The sequence below is a fragment of the Pelobates fuscus genome, chromosome 9 (assembly GCF_036172605.1).
Source record: "Pelobates fuscus isolate aPelFus1 chromosome 9, aPelFus1.pri, whole genome shotgun sequence".
In the NCBI taxonomy this organism is placed as follows: domain Eukaryota; kingdom Metazoa; phylum Chordata; class Amphibia; order Anura; family Pelobatidae; genus Pelobates; species Pelobates fuscus.
In genome coordinates, this window is record NC_086325.1 from 132459156 (window position 1) to 132482902 (window position 23747).

The window sequence follows — 23747 nt, forward strand, 5'->3', positions numbered from 1 at the left end:
CCATTTGCGCATTTTGCGTCACTTTTGTCAATTTCACTTCTATGGGGAGGATGTCGTTCCAGAAGGTTTGCATTGATGGATAACAGGCTGTTGATATGATTACCTATGTTCAAAAATGTCCTGGACTTTCCTTTTGTATCTGTAAGACTATTAAAAAAATGATATACTCAGCAACCTGCAGCGGACTAGAAAAAATAAAACCAGGATGATGGGAAAATAGGCTCAAAATCAGGACTCTCTGCAAGATTCGGAACTGTTGGCAAGTATTTTTCTGACTGGCTCAGAAATGAAACCTACAATATCAGGATTAGTGTTGAACTGAGGGCTTTTCTAAATCCTTTCACTAACAGCATGTAGAAAATTAGTAACGGATGGAAGTGTGTTATTTCCTTCTCATTTTAAAGAAAATTGTCTCCAACATTCCTTTTGCTCTTCTATAGCATAATATCAATTACGAGGCCTGTAGAAGCATAACTCCCCCTTTTCTGTGGCACAGCGATGCGTAGATGTCTGCCGTAGAAAGGGTTAATTATTTGGCTGCTGTAATTACCTTCTCGCTTTCTTTCCATTGGGTGAGGAGAGAATCTGTGTATGAAAACGTTCTAATGAACCTTCTTTGAAGAGATAATGGTTTCTCTTCCCAGGGCTCCGGGATCACAGCTGTGTTTACTGATAAAATGCCATTTCTGCCATCCCTTGCTACCGAAAACCTTCCTCCATCTGCCTCTCCCTATTATCTCTCATTGGCTCTGCATTGTAAGGTCCATCTTTGTATGTACACAGGGTTACATTAACTTGTACACAAGACGCATACCAGTCACATGGATTCTGGAACACACACACTGCTTCGTAGGATGGCCTGTCCGCGTTGTGATACGTATAGGCATGGGTATAGTATCTTGTTGATAGAATTCCCAATAAACTGCCTGCATTCTGATACGTATAGACATGAGAATAGTGTCTCATTCATAGGATTCCCAATAAACTGCCCGCGTTCTGATACGTATAGACATGGGAATAGTGTCTCATTCATAGGATTCCCAATAAACTGCCTGCGTTCTGATACGTATAGACATGGGAATATTGTCTCATTCATAGGATTCCCAATAAACTGCCTGCGTTCTGATACGTATAGACATGGGAATAGTGTCTCATTCATAGGATTCCCAACAAACTGCCTGATACGTATAGACATGGGAATAGTGTCTGGTTCATAGGATTCCCAATAAACTGTCTACATTCTGATACATATAGACATGGGAATAGTGTCTCATTCAAAGGATTCCCAATAAACTGCCCGCATTCTGATACGTGTAGACATGGGAATAGTGTCTCATTCATAGGATTCCCAATAAACTGTCTGCGTTCTGATACGTATAGACATGGGATTAGAGTCTCATTCATAGAATTCCCAATAAACTGTCCACGTTCTGATACGTATAGACATGGGAATAGTGTCTCATTCATAGGATTCCCAATAAACTGCCCGCGTTCTGATACGTATAGACATAGGAATATTGTCTCGTTCATAGGATTCCCAATAAACTGCATGCGTTCTGATACGTATAGAAATGGGATTAGTGTCTCATTCATAGGATTCCCAATAAACTGCCTGCGTTCTGATACGTATAGACATGAGAATAGTGTCTTATTCATAGGATTCCCAATAAACTGCCCGCGTTCTGATACGTATAGACATGGGAATAGCGTCTCATTCATAAATTCCTAATAAAATGAACGCATTCTGATAGGTATAGACATGAGATTAGTGTCTCGTTCATAGGATTCCCAATAAACTGTCTGCGTTCTGATATGTATAGACATGGGAATAGTGTCTCATTCATAGGATTCCCAATAAACTGCCTGCGTTCTAATACGTATAGAAATGGGATTAGTGTCTCATTCATAGGATTCCCAATAAACTGCCTGCGTTCTGCATCTGGCCAATTGCATTTTCAGCATGTTCGCTAAATTCCGACCAGAATTACTTTTAACAGACATGATAATTGCCATTCTGGTACGAATTGAACACTTTCATTGTATTTTGTCCAACTGGACAAGTGGGCTGCTATTCTTTAACTGTCTAGCTGTAATTTCCCTAGCCCGGCCCCGATACCCTGGATAATTTCATTCTGATGAATATGCATGTGGACATTTGTATATTTGCATTCTGATATATAAACAGATGTGCACCGGGAGATACATGCATTTGCAGAACAGTTCTTGCTGATAAAAACATTGTCACAGACGGACAGTCTAATAAACGCCTCCGCACACAACACTTTCTAGGTTCTGGCAGACCTTGTATGTATTTTTCTCTTTCCTTCTGGATTTCTGAACACAATCTTCGTGTTAATTGTGGTGAAATTGGGAGATTTCCAGTGTTTCTTTTAATTAGCAGTGGGAGGAGGAATGGAACATTTGTAATGTGATATGATTGTATGGATTTCTTTTTTAGGGAGTTTTGATGACATATCGCATGATTCCAGTCTACGTGACTTTGGCACAATGCACTGGACACGTCAAGCAACTAGCCATCACACATTCTGTCCACTGATCCCAAAGAGGGTTTACTCACTGGCTTCCCATGAGAAAAACTCACATTTATCATTTTGACCTATTATCGGCAATTATGAGTTCTAAAAAAAAAAAAATAATGATAATTCAATCCAAAGCCATTTGGGATCAATAGTGAAAATCAAACAGTTGCCTAAAATGATACACTAACATGCATAATCTATACAATTCAAACAAGGAACAACAGTCTGCGTTGTTGTTTCAGTCTAGGCACCATGACCACTGCAGCCTACTGTATTTGATATGGTGCAGGAGTCTTGTGGAGCCAAACCGTGGTAAGGAGTCAAACCATTTTCTAGGTATTTGCCACTTTCCTGGGCCCCTGGCCACATTAAATTATAAGTAAGGACCCTACTTCTGCATTAGTGATGATTGTTCCTGTGTTTGAATGGAATTCATTGTCTAATTGTCAGGTAAATGAAATTATATATTTACTGAGAAATGGAGACTTCCACTTTAGATATATCACAAACGGAGGGTGACCAGGAGAAGCACAGGGGAACCAGGCAAGTGTCACACTGTTAAAAAAAATCTATATTTGACTGCTTAATGGGGCATGGCACCTGGGGACTCATAGCACCAAAACCACTACATCAGCGTGTAGTGGTTATGGTACCTAAACTGCCCCTTTATTTACAACACCATAGGATTCTAGCATACATGAAACAATATATCAAAAGGCTATGGAGTTATGTACAAGAAAATTTCTGGGGCAAAGTTCAAGAGTGACGCATTCACCATAAAAACCAAAAGTCTATTCCTGCTAACGATTCCACTTGTAGGATTTTGACACAGGATTTCTCTTCATACGCAATCCGCTGTGCTCATGCACATCTCTGCTTCGCAATTTAATGTTGAACGTGTTGCATTATGATCTGCAATCTGTCTGAGAATGGACAAGTTTAATGTAGAGCTGCCAACTTTTCAAATGCAGACAACCTTTTGTCCATATTGAGGAAGTAAGGTTATTACATTATAAGACAGACTGGTAAAAATCAAGGACAGTCCAAATATAACTTTGTAAAATACATCAGAACTTTCCTTCTTTAAAACACATTTTTGTTGTTTCTATTTTTATGTCCTTAGGGCATTTTAATATGATTTTTTTTTTTTTTTTAAAACTACTGAAATAAGCGTAAAAACTATTTTATGGTACAAATAAAATTTCCCAGTCTATATTATAAAGCATCAGGGAGCAGCCATGTCTAGGTAGAAATGAAATGTACATTTTATCGGAATTTTTTGTACTTCTGTTGTAACTATTTACAAGTTGGAGAAATAACTCAGTTAGCATTAACTGTAGGAGCTTTTCAATCCTCAGGGTTGCAGGCTTGATGCCCAGCAGGGCAGCTCAGATTTCATTCCTTTGAAGTAAAAAAATTGGCACCTTTGAGTTTTAATGAATATGTACACCATTTGGACTAATAAACACTGTTGGTTGCATCAGAACTATTATACACATTTTATAGCAACTAAGGTGATAATTATGCAACCAACAAAAAATATATTTTTTTCTTTCTTTCGAGTCACAGTTAAAAATTCCAATAAAATATGTGTACTTCCATTAAAACATATTCAAACATGCAAAGTGGGAGGGTTATTTCATTTTGCCTCTATACTTTGATGTTATATTATCTCACCATTATCAAACTCATACTCTATATAAAATGTATCAAGCTGTAAATTAATAGTAATTAACATTAACGAGTTAGTAATAAAAAACGTGTTCCTAACACTATAGTGTCTTCTCACTTTTAAGATCAGAGAGAGACACCTAACTTCAATAAAAATAAAAGGAAAAACATTTTTTTCACTTACCTTTATTCCTGCGCCAAGACTTGCTTGGTGTTGCCGCATGTTCCTCCTCCCAATCCTTCTCGTCCAATCAAATTCTTTTCATAAAGAAGCATTCGAACGAAAATTGCATGTGCGGGGAAAGCCACACCAAGTTCTTCTCCATTGATCTTCTCCATTGATGTCCGGGAAGGGGTGTTCCTGAGGACAGGCTGAGTGGAAGTCTTGTTATTGCTGTTCTAATCTTCCCATGTTTTAAACCAGGCCTTACTATCAGTTGCTTCTAAATAGAACAGCCATACCAGTATCGAGGGTAATTAAAGTATTGGTGGAAACAAACCACACATTTATTAAAGCAAAGCAGAAATAAATCTGTGTCCTTGTCATTGGTCCTCAACAGAACAGTGAAATGTATTGGTTGATTAAATAACTAAATTAAGCCCCTGTGGCAGATCTAGTGCCTAGAAGGGGCAACAAAACCTCTAATAAAAATAAAATAAAAAAATACTACCACTGAGTATGGTGTTATAATAATGAAGAACAATGTCTGTGTTGCAAGACAAGAGTGAAACTTTAGATAAATAAAATAAAAAAGTGGCTTATGATGTATGTGGCTTTGGTCTTTTGGTGGCCTACTGGTTGCACGATGAATGAATGTACACACACGCTTACCCACCAATTGCACGATAAGTGTATCTGAGGGACGTCTTGGCACTGTGTTGAACTACTCAAGGATTGGAATAAGACAAACCAAAGGGTGGTGGCCCCCGGAATGATATGTTGGTCTGAATTATTTTATATTAGTTTGTTACTGTGTAATGTTCGGATAAAAAACACTTTATGAGCTTATAGCCAATAATGTATTTTCCCACACCAAGCTGAGAATCATTTTATACATATATGCTATAATATACCTATATGGTCGAAAGGGTACTCTGTAAAAGGTTAGTCATTGGGATTCAATATTGATTATATATTTTTTAAAATATATATTAAAATAATATATATTTAGTTATTGTAAACATTTAAATTTTTCATTTGCTTTGCACATTTTTATTAATCTAAAATTGAATAGCTAGCTGCTGACTTTTTTTTTTTTTTTTTTTTTTAATTCTTTATTTTTGTTGTGCATGAGTGAACATAACATCCTGCATCGTCACAATAACGAGTGCAGGAACTTGCAAATGTCACAATGAAACAGATTACATCAGAAATTACATCTTAAGAGTGATTACTTTGCTTCATTTTGTTGTGTCTGCACATTTTTTGTTAAGATTAAGGTACAAAAGGTAACTGCATACGTTTTAAAAATAGCTAGGGCACACGTGATACATGCAGTTTCAATGTGTATAGGTATACTGTTGAAGCGGCAACTGTGAGAGACTCAGATATGTGCGGTTATGGTATGAGAAACCTAAACATATTACATGTCCATAAAACAACACACGTTTAACAAAGCGAGTTCAATTTTGCTAGTGTAGTTGTAGCGTCGTAAAAGCATTTGCAGGTTACACTGCTATTATATATGCTGTACTATAGGAAAGAAACATTTTTAAAAAGAAAACACGTAACAATTAACAATACTAGGGCTGTCCTATGCCACAAGGTAACGTTACTGCATATTTCAAATGCTAATGCAAACAGTTGTGTTTTAATCGAAGAGATCTGCTTAGGTTTAAGTTAAGCTAGTCATATTCATGCTTAATGTGTGCTTAATGTGAGGTCGCTTGATCTAAAAAAAAATTTTTCCCTCTCATTGGTCCCCTGTTTGGGCCGTTGGAAGGGTCGTGCAGGGATTAGTTGCTTAGACATTTATGGAAGATCCTCTGAGTAGTAAAAAATTATTAAAGCAAAAAGAAAAGGAAAAATAAAACAGGTGAAGAGTCCTTAGCTAGACCTTAGTCCCATTGCTGTGTGGTTCATCCGATGCCTTGGATGGGCTCCCCCTGCACTGTCTGCTGCAGCTGCGTTGCGGGTCTGCTCTGTGGGCCAGTGTACAGCATGCTGTGCTTCGTGGCACCGTGTGTGTGAGGCGAACGACTCCTCCATCTCCCATGCTTATCGGTGTGTAGCTGAAGCGAGCCATGCGCTCTGGCGCTCTCTGGGGAGACCTCTTGGAGTCGTGGATGCAGGTTAACTCTTCCGCCCCGGAGCTGTAGGAGAGCTGGTGCCCATGTACCACGAGCCTGGGTTCCTTTGTGGCCCAGGGTCGTCCCTCTTGGGACATTGCAGCGGGCCTGAATCTTGGGTCGTTGTGGCTTTCGCTTGACTGCCCTCCGCCAGTGTGGTCGGCACCTGTGGGGTGTTCCCCCTGTTGCTCTCTGCCCGGGAGGGCCAGTAGTGCTTGAATCCAGAGATCGGGTCAGTAATGTGCCCTGAAGAGAATTCTCCAGCCTCCTTTCGCCACATGTTTTGTACTGTGCAGGTGGCGCATAAGTAGTGATGGCGCTCTTGCGGCGCCGGCCTTTCGGGCGCCTGGTGCCTGTGAGAGTGTTGGGGTTCTGCCGTGCGGTCACCCGGACTGGGCTAGGTAGCTTGCCCTTTGCTTGGGTCGTCAGGTGGGGTGGTCGCATGCAGGCTGCCAGTTTCTCCCAGAAGGAGTTGAATATTGCGGCCAGTCGGAGCTCCGTGTCTGCTGCGATATGGTAAGCGTCCCCAGTCACCGCCATCTTGAGGGCCTCGTGTGTCGGATTGCCCCCCACTGGTACAGGCTCGGTTTCAGTATTGCGGTGGGGCTGTGCTGGGCTGCCCCTGTTACCCAGGGGAGACCGGGATATCCCCCGCCGGTCCATGGGGGGGGGTTGGATGCAGGTGTGACCAAGGGGCTACGTGCGTCGTTGAGGTCGGGGTGAGCGGCCGCCTCACCTCGGTTCGGTCTCGAGAAGGCCCCAGTGGCTTGGGAGGGTTCCCGAGGGGTGTTCGTCGCTTGTTTGGGGTCTTTGGATACCCCCGGGTTTCTCCTGCCTGCAATGCGCCTTTTTGCCGGTATGTACTCAGATTTTCGGGGTATTTGTCCCCAGATAAGTCGCTTCTATGCTGGAGCTCTTTCATTGTGCGGCTTTCTAGCTGCTGACTTTAATTGATAAGATACACATTAAATCTTTATTTTAATTTTTTATTGTGAAGAGATGTCACAATACCTGTTTCTTGCTGTGCTGTGTGAACATGGAAGTAATGTCAGTTCATTGTTCCGATGTAGATGAGGCGTTCCCCACTCGTCCCTAGTTTTCTAACATCATTTATGACATGGAACCCTTCTATTGGTTTCCTTTTATAGTCTATGTGGCACTTGTGACATCACAGCCCTCTGTAACCAATCATAACCCAACATAGGTCATATATACTTGCCCTATCGTTGTTTCTGTATACCTTGTTTCTGTATACCTTGAGTGTGTTATTGTTTAGGTAAATCACTGTTTATTAGCCTTGCTTGTCTGACTTGCTCTCTGTAATCCTGACTATGACTTGCTTCTTACTTCTGTGTATTTCATACCCTTAACCTCAGCCTGTTTCCCAAGAAACCAATTACAATCTTCTGTCATCTTGGTACCGCACTCCTACCCTCCTCAACAGGATATTCCCGAACGTGTCTCCACTATGCTGGAGATGCGGCCTGGGCGAGGGGACAATTGAACATATGTGGTGGAGCTGCTCCAAAATCATACCATTCTGGGTGCGGCACACTCTGTCAGAAATCTTCGGGGAAACACAAAAACTTCCTGCTGAACAAGCCTGGCTACACCTCACACCATCACCACATCAACGCGACAAAATCACTGATACCAGCCCCCAACAGGGATCAATGGTTGGAACAAGTAGAGGATATCCAAGCCACAGAAGCCATCCAAGCTGCTCTGCTGGGTGAGAGTGACAAATATGCGGAACTCTGGCGACCATGGTTTATTTTTTTTGGTAAATATGATTTTTATTTCAAAGATAAAAGAGTCATTCCGAGACGTGCAAGTCTCCATATACGGTTATAGTCAGTATTTAGGACACAACGTGTGTCCAACCATATAAAAACAATAGAGCACAAACATACACTTGTGGGCGCGTAGGCCCCATGGATCAGTGGACTCGCAGGTCCTCGTCAATAATCAAGATATCTCCGCTAAGCTTCACGTAACCATGTTATCAGGCAATGACTGTCTCGCAATAAATTAAATCTGGTGTTACATAGGATCATAATGAGTACTGCATATTTGATCACGACTAGAGTTCAGGACACAACGTGTGTCCATCCAGGAGAAAACAAGAAAAACAAAAAACACATTCTTGTGGGCGCGTAGGCCCTATGAATCTCAGAACTCGCAGGTCTTCGTCAGTACTCTACAAGCAACATTTTATCCGACTAGGTCTGTAGCTCTCATGAGTTTGGTCTGGTGTTACACAGAAACGTAATGAGCACTGTGTGCTCGGTTACCGACCAGGTCTTCGGATGTGTAGGTCGTTTAGGCTGATGGGCAGAGTTGTATACATTAGCCACCAGTGCCTATTGCTCTTGGTTACTCAGCCTAGTGTGCCTGCTTACTCTGGGTTACGGGTCTTCATCTCTCTAGTCGGTGCGAGGTAAGTGAGTCAGGGGTAAGGGGGTAGGGTTCAGGTAGGGAAGGGGTTATAGGGTTAGTCAGCTGTCTCTGCATTTGTCGGTCGTGGGACTTCGGTCATATGGCCCGTCAGCATAGTCTGAAATTCTGGTTTCGTAGTCGTCAGTATCCACTGCGTCCATATGTCTAGGTAGGTCTGTTGTTGTTTTTGCGGGCCAGCCGCGTGCATGGTAAGTTCCTCAATAGCTCTGAGGTCCTCCATTTGGGCAAACCACTGGGATATGGATGGGGCCGTTTTTTTCTTCCAAAACTGTGGGATTAATTGTTTTGCTACATTGATGATCCGGATCGTGAGTGTCTTTTTATATTTGGATGTGGGGGTGGATGTGTGATGAAGCAGCATGGCCGCCAGTTCAAGAGGTGGGGGATTATCTGAGAAGCGGGCTATGACTTGATGGATAGTGTGCCAGAAAGGCTGTATCAGTTCACAGTTCCACCAAATATGTATGAGTGTGCCTATCTCCTTTTCACATCTCCAGCATAGGCGGGAGTCTTGAGTGTTTATGTGATGCGCTGTAGCTGGTGTATGATACCATCGTGTGAGCAGTTTATAAGCTGTCTCCTGACTCTTACTAAATGTTGAGCAGTGGTGAATAATGTTACAAATCTTTTCCCATTCTGGGGCGCTGAACGTCCTATTTAGGGATTCCTCCCACTTCCCCATAAAATTAGGCGTTTCTACTGGGGTTTGCGTTTGGAGAAGGGAGTATAGGTGCGAAATTCCATGTGATAGTGGGTCCGGGACTGAGCACAGTCTCTCAAAGGCTGTGAGATCTCTGCCTAGAGCTTGCCCCTGTGGGAGAAGTCTTATGTAATTGCGTACCTGTTCATAGCGAAAGCGCGTCAGGAAGGACTGAGGGGTCACCCCACGCAATTCTGTCAGGTCTTTCAGTCCCCGGTTGGAGCAGACATGTCTTAGTCGGGGTAGGGGGTCGTCTACCAAAGTTCGTAAGGCTTTCGGGTCTAGGCCCGGTTGGAAGTCAGGGTTGTGGGTGAGAGGTAGTAGAGGGGAAGGGTACGTACTAAGAGCATGACGCCCCATACTCCTCCTCCATACCGTCAGGGTCGCTTTTGTGTAGGGTGAGTATCGAGCTTCCCTTCCTGATCCTCCGGCGGGGAGCCACGGGAGTAAGGCGGTGGGGACACCCGCTGCGTGTTCCTCTGTGGATTTCCACAACTTGTGTACCCCTAGTTTGGACCATTCCACTACACGTTGTAGGTGACATGCTTTGTAGTATAGTGGGAAGTCTGGAAGGGATAATCCTCCTTTGTCTTTGGGTCGTGTGAGCAGTGAGTGTTTCAGTCTGGGTCTCTTCCCGATCCATACATAGGACCCCAGTGCTCCCCGGAGTGTCGTGAAGAAGGATGTTGGGATCAGGATAGGCAGGGCCTGGAAGAGGTAGAGCAGTCGCGGCAAAAAATTCATCTTCACCACTTGCACCCTACCCAACCAGGATATGTGGGGGAAGGCCCACTCCCTCATCTCTTTCCAAAATTGGGTCAGTAATGGGGTAAAGTTTGTCGCATACAGGTTTGTTACGCTCACTGTCAACCAGGTACCCAAGTAGCGTATCTTGTCCGAGGCCCATTGAAATTTGTAGCTCCTGCGCAGCTGATCTGCGCGAGGTGCGGGTACACTAATATTTAGAATATATGATTTCGAGAAGTTAATTTTCAGCCCTGAGAGGAGTCCGAATGTTCGGAAGGCCTGCACTAGGTTGGGCAGGGAGACCTCTGGGTGTGTGAGGAAAAATAGTAGGTCATCCGCGTAGGCGGCAATTTTGTGGTGCGTGTTCCCCGTGTGAAGGCCGGTGATGTCGGGGTGGTGTCTGATGGTGTTCAGGAATGGCTCCAGTGCAAGGACAAAAAGCAGCGGGGAAAGGGGACATCCCTGACGCGTGCCATTATGTATAGGGAACGGGTCCGTTAGTGCCCCGTTGACCAGCACATGTGCTGACGGCCTGGAGTACAGGGCTCTGATCCAACCCAGGAGATGTGGTCCCATACCCATATGTGCCAGTGTCCGGAACATGTATTCCCAATTGACCCTATCAAAGGCCTTCTCCGCGTCCGTGGAGAGTAGGAGAAGGCCCGTGTCAGTCTCGGTCCTCCTATGCATAAGCGTTAGGGCCCTGATAGTATTGTCCCTAGCTTCCCGACCCATCACAAACCCAACCTGGTCTGCGTGGACCAGGCCAGGCACGTGTATTTGGAGTCTGGTTGCAAGGACCTTTGCCAGGAGTTTAAGGTCTGTATTGATGAGGGATATGGGTCGGTAGCCTCCACAATGCTCCCGATCCTTCCCCTCTTTGGGGATGATAGTGATGTGTGCCGTTAGTGCCTGTCCGGGAAGTTCGTGTCCTTCTCTGATCGCGTTAAACATGTCTATCAATGGGGAGTATAGTATGTCTGCGTATCTCCTGTAATATTTTAGTGGTAGCCCGTCGGGGCCTGGGCTCCTCCCTGATTTGGAGCTTTTGATCGCGAGCGCAAGTTCCTCCAAGGTGATGGGTTCTTCCAGTCGGTCAGTCACGCCTGTCGCTAGGGTGGGGAGTGTATGGGCCGAGAGGTATTCGTCTATAGAGTCGCGGAGTCTGAGGGTGTGCGTGCCTGTGTGCGGTCGTGGTAGGGAGTATAGTTCTGCGTAGTATGACCGAATGATCTCCTGTATCTTTGTAGGGTGTCTGTGGAGGTTCCCTTCCCTGTCCCTGATGCGGTCTATGTATGTGTCCCGTCTTCTTTTGTTGAGCATGCGCGCTAGGAGCTTCCCACTCTTGTTACCGTTAACATGGAAGAATGCCTTATGTCGTAGAACTGCCCTATGGTGTTGGGAATGTATGAGTGTGGTCAGTTCCCTCCTCAGCCCTAACAGCGTCGCCTGGTGTGTAGGGAGTTGGAGGTGTTTGTTGAGGGCGTCCAGGTGGTGTATGTCTGCCAGTAGTGTAGCCATGCGTGCCTCCCTCTGTCTTTTCAGGAGGACGCCCTTTTGTATGAAATGTCCCCTGATAACACTTTTGTGTGCTTCCCATCGTATGGTGGGGGACGTCTGGTCGCCATTGTGTGTGAAATAGTTGCGTAGTGTGGCGTCTATTTCTGCAGTCAGCTCTGGTATGGCAAGTAGGGCTTCGTTCAGCCTCCACTTGGAGACCTTAGGTCTGAATAGGGGAGACTCCAGGGTGACCGACACCGGTGCATGGTCCGACCACGTCGCGGTGCCCTGGTCAGCCCGGAGTGCCAGCGGTAGGTGGTATTGTGAGAGGAAGAGGTAGTCGATGCGGGTGTAGGAATTATGCGGGTGAGAGTAAAAGGTATAGTCCCTTTCGTCAGGGTGCAGTGCTCTCCAGCAGTCCACAAGTCTCTCCCTCGCCAGTAGGGCCCGGATTGCTGCGATGTGTTGGGTAGGGACGTGTGAGCGTCCCGAGGAGGAGTCCCAATTAGGTTCTAGGGCTACGTTCAGGTCACCCCCTAGGACCAGTACCCCCTCCGCGAAGTGCTGAAGGGAGAGGAGTATCCGAGCCAGGAAGCGGTATTGTCTGCGGTTTGGGGCGTAGATATTAGCGAAGGTGTAAAGCGTGCCCGCTATCTCCCCCTTTAAAAAGGTATATCGACCCTCTGGGTCGGTTTGTACGCCCTTTTCTGTGAACGGGATGTGTCTGTGGAGGAGGATCGCTGTTCCTCTGGACTTTCCACCCTGAAAGTCGCTATAGTATCCTACAGGATAGTGCTGGTTTGTCAATGTGGGCCGTGACCCCTCCCTGAAGTGTGTCTCTTGTACAAACACTATCGATGCTTTACGGGAGAGAAATTCCCTCACAGCTCCCGACCGTTTCTCGGGTTTGTTAAGGCCTCTAGCATTGAGGGATAGAATCGTGATGGGGGCCATGGGGCAATGGACATGACCGGGGCTCTTCTGTCAGTCGTGCAGTAGCGCAAACTTGTCCGTCCGGCGGGCAAGCGGTAAAGTGGGATGGGGGGGGGATATAGGAAGGTATAGGGCAGACGGGGAGGGAAAAGGTCAGGGGTCGTGAGTCACAGTCACAGTCGTCGAGTCTGTACAGAATCGCTGTAACCAGCGGTATCGGAAAAGAGCGTCGGGGGGCTGGAACCCCCCCGACCGTTAGAGGGCGGAGGGGGACCGCTCACCTGATTCTTGTCGCTCACTCCAGTAGGGCAGTCGAAGGAGTTCCGGGAATCCCAAGTGAGTAGGGCCCAGGGGGCCAAGTGCGCTCTCAAAACGGTCGTCACAGACCACTGTGACCTCTCAGGGCTCCACCCAGTTAGGATCCACCGTCTCCCCGACTTACGGCATAATCTATACGAAATTCAGCATATATGTCAACTTCACCATGTAATAACAATAATAACAGTAGCAGTTGTAGTAGCCATAACACAAAACATTTCAACATTTCCCCCCTCCCCCCCTCCCCCATACGGCTGAACCGTGCAGGTCGTCTGGCCTACTGTGCCGCGTCCCTCCCCCCTCCCGGGCTTCTGTCGCCCTCCCCCCTCCATTCCCCGTACTAGATTTCCCCTCCCACCCCAGCCTAGTGTACCAATCTCAATTAAGACAGCGGGCCCTTGAGTGTTAGAGTGAGGGGGCCTGGCAATGGGGCTGTGGGGTGTATTACTCCTTTCGTTTACCTCCCGGGCCTAGGCCCTTCATGGGTCCCCATCCCCTCTATGAAAGTGTGGGTTCAGGACCCCTTCCTCTCCCCAGGGCGGCCCCATCAAGACCTGAATTTCCCCACATGCCCAGGGTGGAGCCGCAGCTCCCATAATACTTGCTGTGGCAAAATTATTGTCAATGTTCACAATGGCGGCGGAGCGCCGAGGGATTTCCGCTGAGAGTATTACAGTTCACAATCTGCTAGTGATGTCAAAGTGGCGGTTCCGAGGATGTAACTTCTCGGGGATGGAGCGGGTTTCAGTTGGGTGTCCCCACCGGTCTGGTCGTTTGTGTACGAGGGGGTCGAAGTCTCTGAGGGCGGGGGCCCGTGTCCTGCGATCTGGGGGCGAAGGCGTAGAAATTAAGCGGGCTCGGCCATGTCAGGGTTTCCGGCGAAAGGTGCAACTCTCTTTGCAGCGCCTGGGCATCTTCTTCTCCTAGGACCATAAAGGGGCCGTTGGGAGTTGCAACCTGTAGGCCCGTGGGAAAGCACCAGCGGTACCTCATGTGAGCCGCTTGTAGCTGCCTTATAAGGGGTTTCAGTGCTCTTCTGAATGATAGCATGGCTGGGGACAGGTCAGGAAACAGGTGGACTTCTGAGTTTTCCAGTAATATTTTATCTGTGCCCCTGGCTTTGCGGAGGATTTCCTCCTTCAGTGGAAAGCTTTCCAGACAGCAAATAATGTCATGGGGTGGTCCGTCTGGGGGGCCCGGAGGCCTCAGGGCGCGGTGCGCTCGTACAAAGTTTATGGGTGTCTGGAGTGGTCGCGTCAGCAATTTGTTAAATAAGTCCAGCAAGGTATCTTGGATCGGGCTTTTCTTATCCAGCTCCTCAGGCACCCCTCTGATACGGATGTTTTGTCTCCTACCCCTGTTATCCAAGTCCTCAATGTGAAGTGCCATTTGTTGCAGTACCTTAGTATGGGATTGCAGTCTGTCTGTGGTGGCTGCTTGAACCGCAGACATGTGGTTACTGTCTGCTTCTAGCTGAGTCACTTTTTGGCTGAGGCCTTGTATTTCCTCTCGCATTGCGTGCAGCTCAGTGGTAATGGACGCGTGGAGTTCCGCGTTTGCGGTCTTCAGATCTGCTTTCGTGGGCAGTTGCTGTAAAATGGACATTATTTCAGGTAGGGAGGCTTGGGAGATTGGTGGTGGGTGATCACCTTGCGGGGATCGCGGGCGGGAGAAACCGGAGGACGTGGAGTCGTTTGAGGCCTGGTCTAAGTCCGCCGGTGTCACGAGGTATCGCTTCACGGGTCTTTGGGTGCACGATGCGCGCTGTGTTTTCCCCATTTTTGGCGCTAGATAGTGCGGTCGGTGAGGTTGATAGCTAGGCCGGCGGGGAGCTCACAGTTTATGCTGCCATCTTCGCGGACCTCCAAGCCACGCCCCCGCGACCATGGTTTATATATATATATATATATCAGACTGGATGGAGAACGATGGGGGCAATGCTACTGTCGGGCCGCCTAGCAATGAGTGACTGGAGTGGGGTCCACAGATAGATGATCTCGCTTCCCTTCTCTCTTCACAGACACCTGCCACTCCCAAATCCCCCTACATCTCATCATCTCCCTCTCATGCCTACTTTCACTCCTTCCCTTCTCTTCACCTCCTTTCATTTTATATTCCTTTAACCCCATCAACTCTTGATGGGGATACCACCATGCAAATTAACCAAAATTGGACTCAAACAGCCCTGGATCATATACATTTGCGATAGCTGATAACCCCAAAATGAGCTGATCAAATACCCTCTCTCAAAAATGCCACCACCTACAACTGATAAATGCACACCCAGGGGCTATTTTATTTTATTTAATTTTATTATACTTAGCATGGTTAACCAGTTGATTTCTGCTATGCCTGAAATATTTTCATTGTATAAAGCTAAACCTTAACACATGTAAGTTGTTGAATCGCTAATAACCTTCCTGGATCCTGCGTGCTCCTTTTATTCTCTATCTTCTCTTGAAAAAACTAAACACACAATAAAATATGATTTACAAAAAAAACAAACATCAGCCTGTTTCTGGTTTACTCTTTGTCTACGTATAGATATTCCGTTTCGTAGGCACTAGTCCGTCAAGTCTAAGGGCCGATACGTTCTTCTGTACTGTGTACCTTGTGTTTGTGTTTTACGTTAGGCTAGTCTTGACAAGAGATTTCATTTCATGTATTCAAACAAAAGCTTCTCCGACACTTAAAATAGTTTTGTAATGTAAAAATTACGCTTGTGTGAAATATCTGTACTGTGTCTCGACTTATCCTGTGGACATTCAAAGAAAGAATCAAACATCATATTGCACTGATTTCAATCAATCCTTCTGGTATACCTAGTTCACACTCCTCACTCCATTTTTGAAAGTAACTGTGTTCACACTAGATGTTCGCCTAGTTCAATGATCTCAATTTGTAGAGTTCCAAACGCTGCTCATGGTACCACCATACGATAACCCAAAGTGAGCTCATGGACAAAATGTCCAAGTGTGTTGAAATTCCCCCATGTTAATTGGTTTCCAAGAGATGCTACTTCACACCACCCATAGCTGGGAGTTATGGACCCTTTTCTTGTCTATAACCTTAGAATACAAATGAGTGGGATCTTGCTTTCTTTTCGCTCATAAGTCCAGTTCCAGTTTGCATGCTTTGGCCCAGGACTGCATTTTGTCCTGCCCTCATCAAGATCAAGAATGGGGATCTGTCGAGGTTAATAAAGCACCCGGTGTGGTGCGAAACGCGTCCAATGCGGCACTTACCGTTTTCTGGGTAGTCTTTTTAGGTGGTCTCTCCTCTGAACAGTAGTTCAATCACCCAATATTTATATATTTTTTCTTTGGATACTGTGTTATTTTACACACTTGATACTATTTTGTACATGATATTGGAACTACCTCAGCATATGCAAGGACTTTTGTTAGTGTAATGCCATGTGTATTTATTTATATTACTTCTTTCAATAAAAGTGCTACTTTATCATTACCTTGTTTTCAAATTTTCCAGGATGTGTCAAAGTTGCCAATGTAGATTATGCAAGGAGTTGAACTTTTAGGATAAGTTTATTATTTTACTTACGTGCAGATCTAGATTTGTTGAGGAAGACAATTGTTACTTTTTCTTTTTTTATCTGAGAATATAGCTCCTGAATCACTTGGCAAAATGTCACTGCCAAGAAAATAAGTTGAAAATATCATTTTTAAACATTGCGAATGGTAATATTTCATGGCATTCGATTGTATTTAAAGAAGTAATTCAATCAATTAATGGCAATATCATCATTTAAAAGTACAAAGTGGTAACCTTAAAGAATTAAATTGATTTGATTCTCAGATATGGAAAATACCTGAAAGGACAAGTGTGACACAGACTTAAATCACTTGTTGGCTATGAACTCGTGGGGTTTGAACTAACATTTATGCTTTACTGTACGCTGGCTTTAAGGAAAAAAAGAAGATAAATGGCACAAGATTCTAGTCAATAAAAGCAGGCTTATTTTTTTATAAAACTTTAACCTTCACTTTTCCTACTGTGAGGTAGCAGTGTAGATTTAGTACTTTGTTTTAATATTGATTTGCTTCAGCAGTAGTCCGACTCTCATGATGTCCTTTATATCGGCTAGTTAGAGTCTTAGAACTTGGAAACCCAGGCAAGACGTCTAACGATATACATCTGCCTACCTCAAATCCTCATATATTAGCAGCTTGTTTGAGCAGGGCCTTCTTGACTTTCATGTATCCACTTTCTCTTTTTGTAAAGCTCTTCTAAATATGTTGGCACTGCAACAAAAAAATGTTCCCCCCATTTTTACAAATGTAACGATTCCTGTGTCTGGCAGTATTGTAGTGGCTATGGTGTTAGGGAATGATAGGTACAGTCTCTCCCTGATCCAGTGCCAGTTCTGCTGTGGTGGTTTTGTGTTATAACTCAGCACTCTGAGCCTCTCAAGAACTTGGACAGACAATGGATTAAATGCCCAGGGATTCCTAATGTTTTCGTCAAACTACGTGAACATGGTTTGACAATATTTAGAAGGACCGAATGGAAGCATGTCACCGAAGCTCTGTCTACCAGTGCTGTTAGTTATCAATTTAATTCAAGTTTCAGCAAATTATTATTAGTCATTGATTGAGACATTTATACAGGATTCGCCACTGATCTCAATTTTATACAAAGCACTGATGCTACTGATATTGTCTGTGGATGAGAGCGTGCCTGTCAGAGATTTTTTTTTTTTTGTAGCAAAGTTTAACGTATTAAAGATTCTAAAAAAAAAGAGAGAGAGAAAAAAAACAGGCAAACTCCTCCTATTTAGCGTTACATTGCATGTTTGCAGCAGGTGTGACTCTAGACACTCCCACTTTAACCAGAAAGTGACTAATATATACAGCCATTCAAGTTCATTCCATTGCTTTATAGAAGCTCTTATGATGTCGTGCATGCGCAATCTTAATGTTCCTGCAATAGAAAACATACCGTAGCCAAAGAGGTTTCTATGCAAGTGAATGGAAGTTATGGGTGGCTGTGCTGTGGCATTGGCTTTTATTTGTATTGGACCATTTCCTGACCATATACTGAGCCCTGACCAGCTTAGATCTCCAAGGGGGGAGAACCATCAATGGGATGGTGGACAGAAGTTTAGTGGTTTGAAGAATATTTGGATCAGTGGAGACACGTTATTTTTAGATGTAAATGGGTATTTTTGCAGTGAAACAAAACTGGCCTAGTTAAGAGCATATTGACATGTACAGAGTTGTTCTGCAAAGTGAACTCAAAGTAAATTTCAAATTTAAGGGCAAAGTAGCCAAATTGGAGGCATAGATGAATTCGAGAATGTTTCCAGTTCGGCTATTTTTACCTAGAATTTTAAATTCCTATTGAATTCACTCTGAATTCTGATTTTAGTGCATAACTCTGATAGTGTGTTATACTATTAATACATTTTTCTTTTTTGTTTACGTGCTACTGAGGGGTAGTGCCACAGTTGAGAGCCTGTATCTCTGCCTGTATCTCTGCCTCTATGTGTCCCTGGTTAGGTTTTAATGCATGACATTTGGTTGATTCTTGGTCTGTATAATTTGCAGTCTAACCCATGTTGTCTCTTGTTGCAGGTATAAAGGCTTCATTAAAGACTGTCCCAGTGGACAGCTGGACGCTGCAGGGTTCCAGAAAATTTATAAGCAGTTCTTCCCTTTCGGAGATCCCACAAAATTTGCAACATTTGTTTTTAATGTTTTTGACGAAAATAAAGTAAGTCATCATTAAATCTTCCTCTAGTATAAGAGTGTTTTTCTCCTTTTTAAAGTAGATCTGTCAAGTTTTCCTTGTTAAATGAATTCTGTTTTTTGTTTTGTTTTTTTCTGTGTTTTGCTTTCTCCTTATTGTTGTGTTAATGTAGGAACTACTTTACCTTATATGCTTCTCTGCTTGTCGGCAACTCAAATGAAAAAAAACAAACAAAAAAAACAACTGTTCATGTTATGTCCTGAGACGAATAAATAACTTAGATACTAGAGAATGACAAATGTACTTTACGAGCAGTGGGCAGGGTATTGTGTACTGACTGATTGGCAGTGTTTTGTGCTGGATGTATTCCTCTGTCAGTCCCTACATTGACTTCCCGTAAGATATAGGACTCAATTTAAGATCCTGGTACTTGCTTACAAATCTTTACACAATGCTGCTCCGACCTACTTATCCTCACTAATACACAAATATGTCCCATCTAGGCCCCTATGCTCTGCCGAAGACCTACGTCTAACCTCTGTTCGTACGCCTACCTCTGATGCTCACCTTAAAGACTTCGCTAGGGCTGCACCATTCCTATGGAACGCCCTTCCCCTCTCTGTTAGACTTTCACCCAATCTCCACTGCTTCAAAAACGCTTTGAAAACTTAGGAAAGCGTATCAATTAAACTGTGAACAGCTTTCCCTCCCAGCACCCTGATTCCTCTCCGGCAACTGTCATCAAAACAAAACACTAAGCCCTCAGTTAATACTATCCTAACAGCCTACCTTTCTACCCTACCGTTACCCTTTGTGTCATTGTACCCCACTCCCACTAGCATGTAAGCTAATTGTGCAGGGGGCTCAATCCCTCTGTTCCTGTGCGTCCAACTCGTCTGGTTACAAATACGTGTCTGTTAGTTCACCTATTGTACAGCGCTGCAGAATTTGTCGGGGCTTTATAAATAATAATAATATATACATCTTCCTCATAAAACACTATCCAATATACATAACAGACTGAGCCAAACGTTAGTAGCTTGACAATCAATCACAAATACATCACATATCATCAGCCATTAGAAAATAGAAAAAATCCCAGGCACTCACTGTGATTGTCTCCAGGCAGATTTATTGCAACGTTTCGACCTATTCAGGTCTTTATCAAGCTAGATATCATCAGCCCTTGTCAGCCATGCAGCTACATGTGTAACATACCAGTCACTCCACCAAGCTATGCGTAATGCGTATACATAGTCATATGCACACATATATTCATAATATATATATATATATATATATATATATATATATATATATATATATATATATATATGTGTGTGTGTGTGTGTTTGGATACACTAAGTGAATTTGAAATCTATGCCAAGAGCCAAACTGAGAACAAATTTGGAGATGTTTTTATCAATTCCATTGTAGTGGCATAAAATCTATTTGAATTCATGTTGAATTTTTAACATTTCACACTTTACTGAATCACCCCAATAACGCAGTACCCTTATCTTCAATCTGGTTGCAGACAAGGGTTGGCATTCATCTTTTAGACCTCTTAATCGTATCACACAGAAGAAATGATATCTAATTTTCAGGGTTCGATATAAGAACATGGAGGTACCAATATAATTCTAACAGGCACGGAATATCACCTGTCTGTCATGCTGCAAAATCTCGATCTCAGAAGGTTTCCAGTCCCTGGCATCAAAATGATCAGAAAACTGAACCAGGTTTACTTTTGTCAGTGAGAATGAAACAAAACGCACAGTGGGTCCCATCTGCTCTGCCCAGAAGCCTGTTTTCTGTAGCTTCACACCCCATTTAGTTTACTGCCTTCAATTATATTCTGCAGAATCTTTGTGTCAATCCTAAGAGCTTTTGACTCCCGTCATTCCATTATCTTCTCCCTATTCTCCCATGAGAGGGTGCTTGCTCTCTACGTACCCACGCCTCGCTTCACGACAAGCACTCCTGGGTTCTCCTTATTAAACCTCGTCGCTATGAGACCAGGAATGAAATCTCACTGAATATTTTCTCCCTCTTCCACTGTGCAGTAAAATGATGTACTGGCCCAAGGCTGTTTTGGAATAATTTAAATCTCCGTCTTTGTTCTGTAATTTCTTATAAAGTTGTATTATACCATAAATGAAGATCTATAATAAAATATATGTATACTGCTACATTATTACACTTAACTGGGTTTAAACTCTTTAATTTACAGAAGATAACCTGTCTGTACCCTATGAGGCTCAGATGGTTAAAACAAGCTAACACTACTAGGTTGTCATTTTAAATGCATTATTAAAGGGATGCTCCAGAGCTAATTTAATATCATATTTTAACGCATTATATAGATCAGTGGTTTTTAACCTTTTTTTTTTTTTTGACAGGGGCCCAAATTATGTACGCGACATTAGCTATTCAACACATATTTTTAACTGCAAAATTAGATCACTGACCCATTCTTGCAATGATTAACATTAAAATAATGTTGTCATATTCTTAAATTAGTCTTCCAGTTGTCTAAATTGTACTGTAGAAAGCAGTGACGCTATAGTTTTCAGACATATGGGGCTTGATGAATACGATATGCCTTTCCCTACCCATGGGGACTCATTGTAATGACACGAGAAACTAGGGGTTAAAATTAACTGATATAAAATCAATAAAAATGGACCTTAACCCCTTGTAAGAAGCAATTCAAATCACTCGTGCAAGTTAATGTTAGTATCTAACTGCTTCTATTAATTTATGCAAATGATTTCTATTTGGTTTATTTCGAATATTTAAATTGTGGTAGAGCTAAGGTACACAGTTTTATAGCATCTCTGTACTTAGTAGCGACACTCTACAGTTTAAACAATGCACCATGCAGATTTGCATTTTAATACCAGCAAGAAAAGGCTGGATTTAACATATAATCATATTTATGTAATCCAAGCATGTCAAACTCAAAGGCTAAGACGGGCCAAATAAACAAGGTTTACGTTTATGTGGGCCGCAAAAATAAATAAACTTTAGTTAACATAGAAACGTAGGTTTATTTAGAAAAGTAAATCATAAAAAAGTGGCCTAACTGACAGTGGACATCCTCACGCTTGTAAGGCTTCAAAATAAACAAAAGAGCGAATTTATTTTAAGAAATGCATTTGCATATAACCAGCGTTTCAAACCAACTACCTTGACATATTGAGAAAAGTTTGGTAATGGGATTGAAATGATGTATTCTGTTGCACAGCTGTAAAAAAAAACAAATGACGTTATTTTGTTTATTTTGAAGTCCTATGAGTGTGTTCTTCACTTTGGCTGAGATCATCAAACTTGATGATCTCAGCCAATCCAATGCTTTCCCATAGGAAAGCATTGGGAGGCTATTGTGCACGTGTAGCAAAAAGCTGTGCGGCCAAACAGCATCTCTATGGGGAGCATTCAGCGCCTCCATGCAGACCCAATCTAACACACTGCCCCTCCTCCCACTCTAATACATTGACCCCAAATCCAACACACTGCCCCTCCTTCCTCCACTCATCCACTCCACCATCCACTGCCCCCTTCACCCAATCGAATACATTGCCCTTTAATCTAATACACTGCCCCTCCTCCCTCCACTCTAATTGGATAGACTGCCCCCCACTCCCACCACTCTACTTTAATACACTGCCCTCCCTCCCCCCAATTTAACACACTGCCCCCCACCACTCTAAAACACTGGCCTTCCCTCAAATAAATACACGGCCACCTTCCCCAATTTAATACAATGGCCCCCTGACTTCCCCAAATTAATACACTGCACCCTCCCTCCCATTAATACACTGCCACCACTCCACAATTTAATACACTGGCCCCTTCCCTCCCCCAGGTTAATACACTGCCCCTTCCCTCTCTTAAATTAATACACTGCACTTCCCCCAATTTAACACACTGACCCCCCCACAACCACCACCACTCTGCACTGCCCTCCCCTCAATTTAACACACTGGCCCCCTCCATCCCCCAAATTAATACAGTGCCCCCTCCCTCAAATTAATAGAGTGCCCCCCTGAGGGGCGGAACCAAGCCAGCGAGCTGACAAGTCGTGCCTCGCATGAGCTCCTGCTGTATGGGCTACTCTCTCGACAATTACTCGGGGTATCAGATGATTGCTCACTCTCCGTGACAAGGGGTTGGAACGTCAATCCGCACAGTGCCCTACGTTCCCGAGCACGATACTCACCATGCCGAGCCAAGGAATGGACTACCTGTTCCAACACACTAGGGGTATTGGATGCAGACTTTCAGCTACCTCTATTTTAGCTTCCATACTGGACAACAGAGCAGGACTTAAAGAATGTTTACACTAGTATTATCTGCTAAATACCCAGCGGTATAAAAGTTCTATTTCATATGTTTTATCTATTTGATAAGCCTGTTACTATGCGTATATTTATGTTTAAAAAGCTTAGCAGGCCTAGTATTTTATTTCTGCACTCAAATACGTGTGTCCAGCTCTCACACAGGTTATAATTAATATGCCAGCTACTGCCATGCTACTAGAAATAGTTCTCACGTGCTACATGCCTGTTTTCCTAAAACCATTTTCCTTAAATCATCTCACTAATCTTGATAACTAAGCTACACAAATCTGAGACATCACAGACAGACTAGTTAAATATGTTCCTATAAAATAAAATGTGCGACTCTTTCATGCCACTGTCTAACCTATATATCTACATTTATGTATAAGTATACACTGTGGAGTTTGATTCTGCCTTGTACTCACTTGCACAACAAAAATAAAAAAATTAAAAATATAAATAGAGTGCCCCCTCCCTCAATTTAATACACTGCCTCCTCCCTCCCCCACATTAATAAAGTGCCCCCTCTCTCCC

At 43.6% G+C, this 23747-nt stretch overlaps 1 protein-coding gene across 2 annotated transcripts in view; it reads left to right on the forward strand.

Annotated features, from left to right (window-relative positions):
- The window catches only part of NCS1 (neuronal calcium sensor 1), a 99319-nt gene that overhangs the window by 61477 nt on the left and 14095 nt on the right, over positions 1-23747 (forward strand). For both annotated transcript variants that reach the window (XM_063432430.1, XM_063432431.1), the window contains one exon: positions 18753-18891. In XM_063432430.1, the coding sequence (XP_063288500.1) occupies positions 18753-18891 (139 nt within the window). The remainder of the gene's footprint in view (positions 1-18752; positions 18892-23747) is intronic.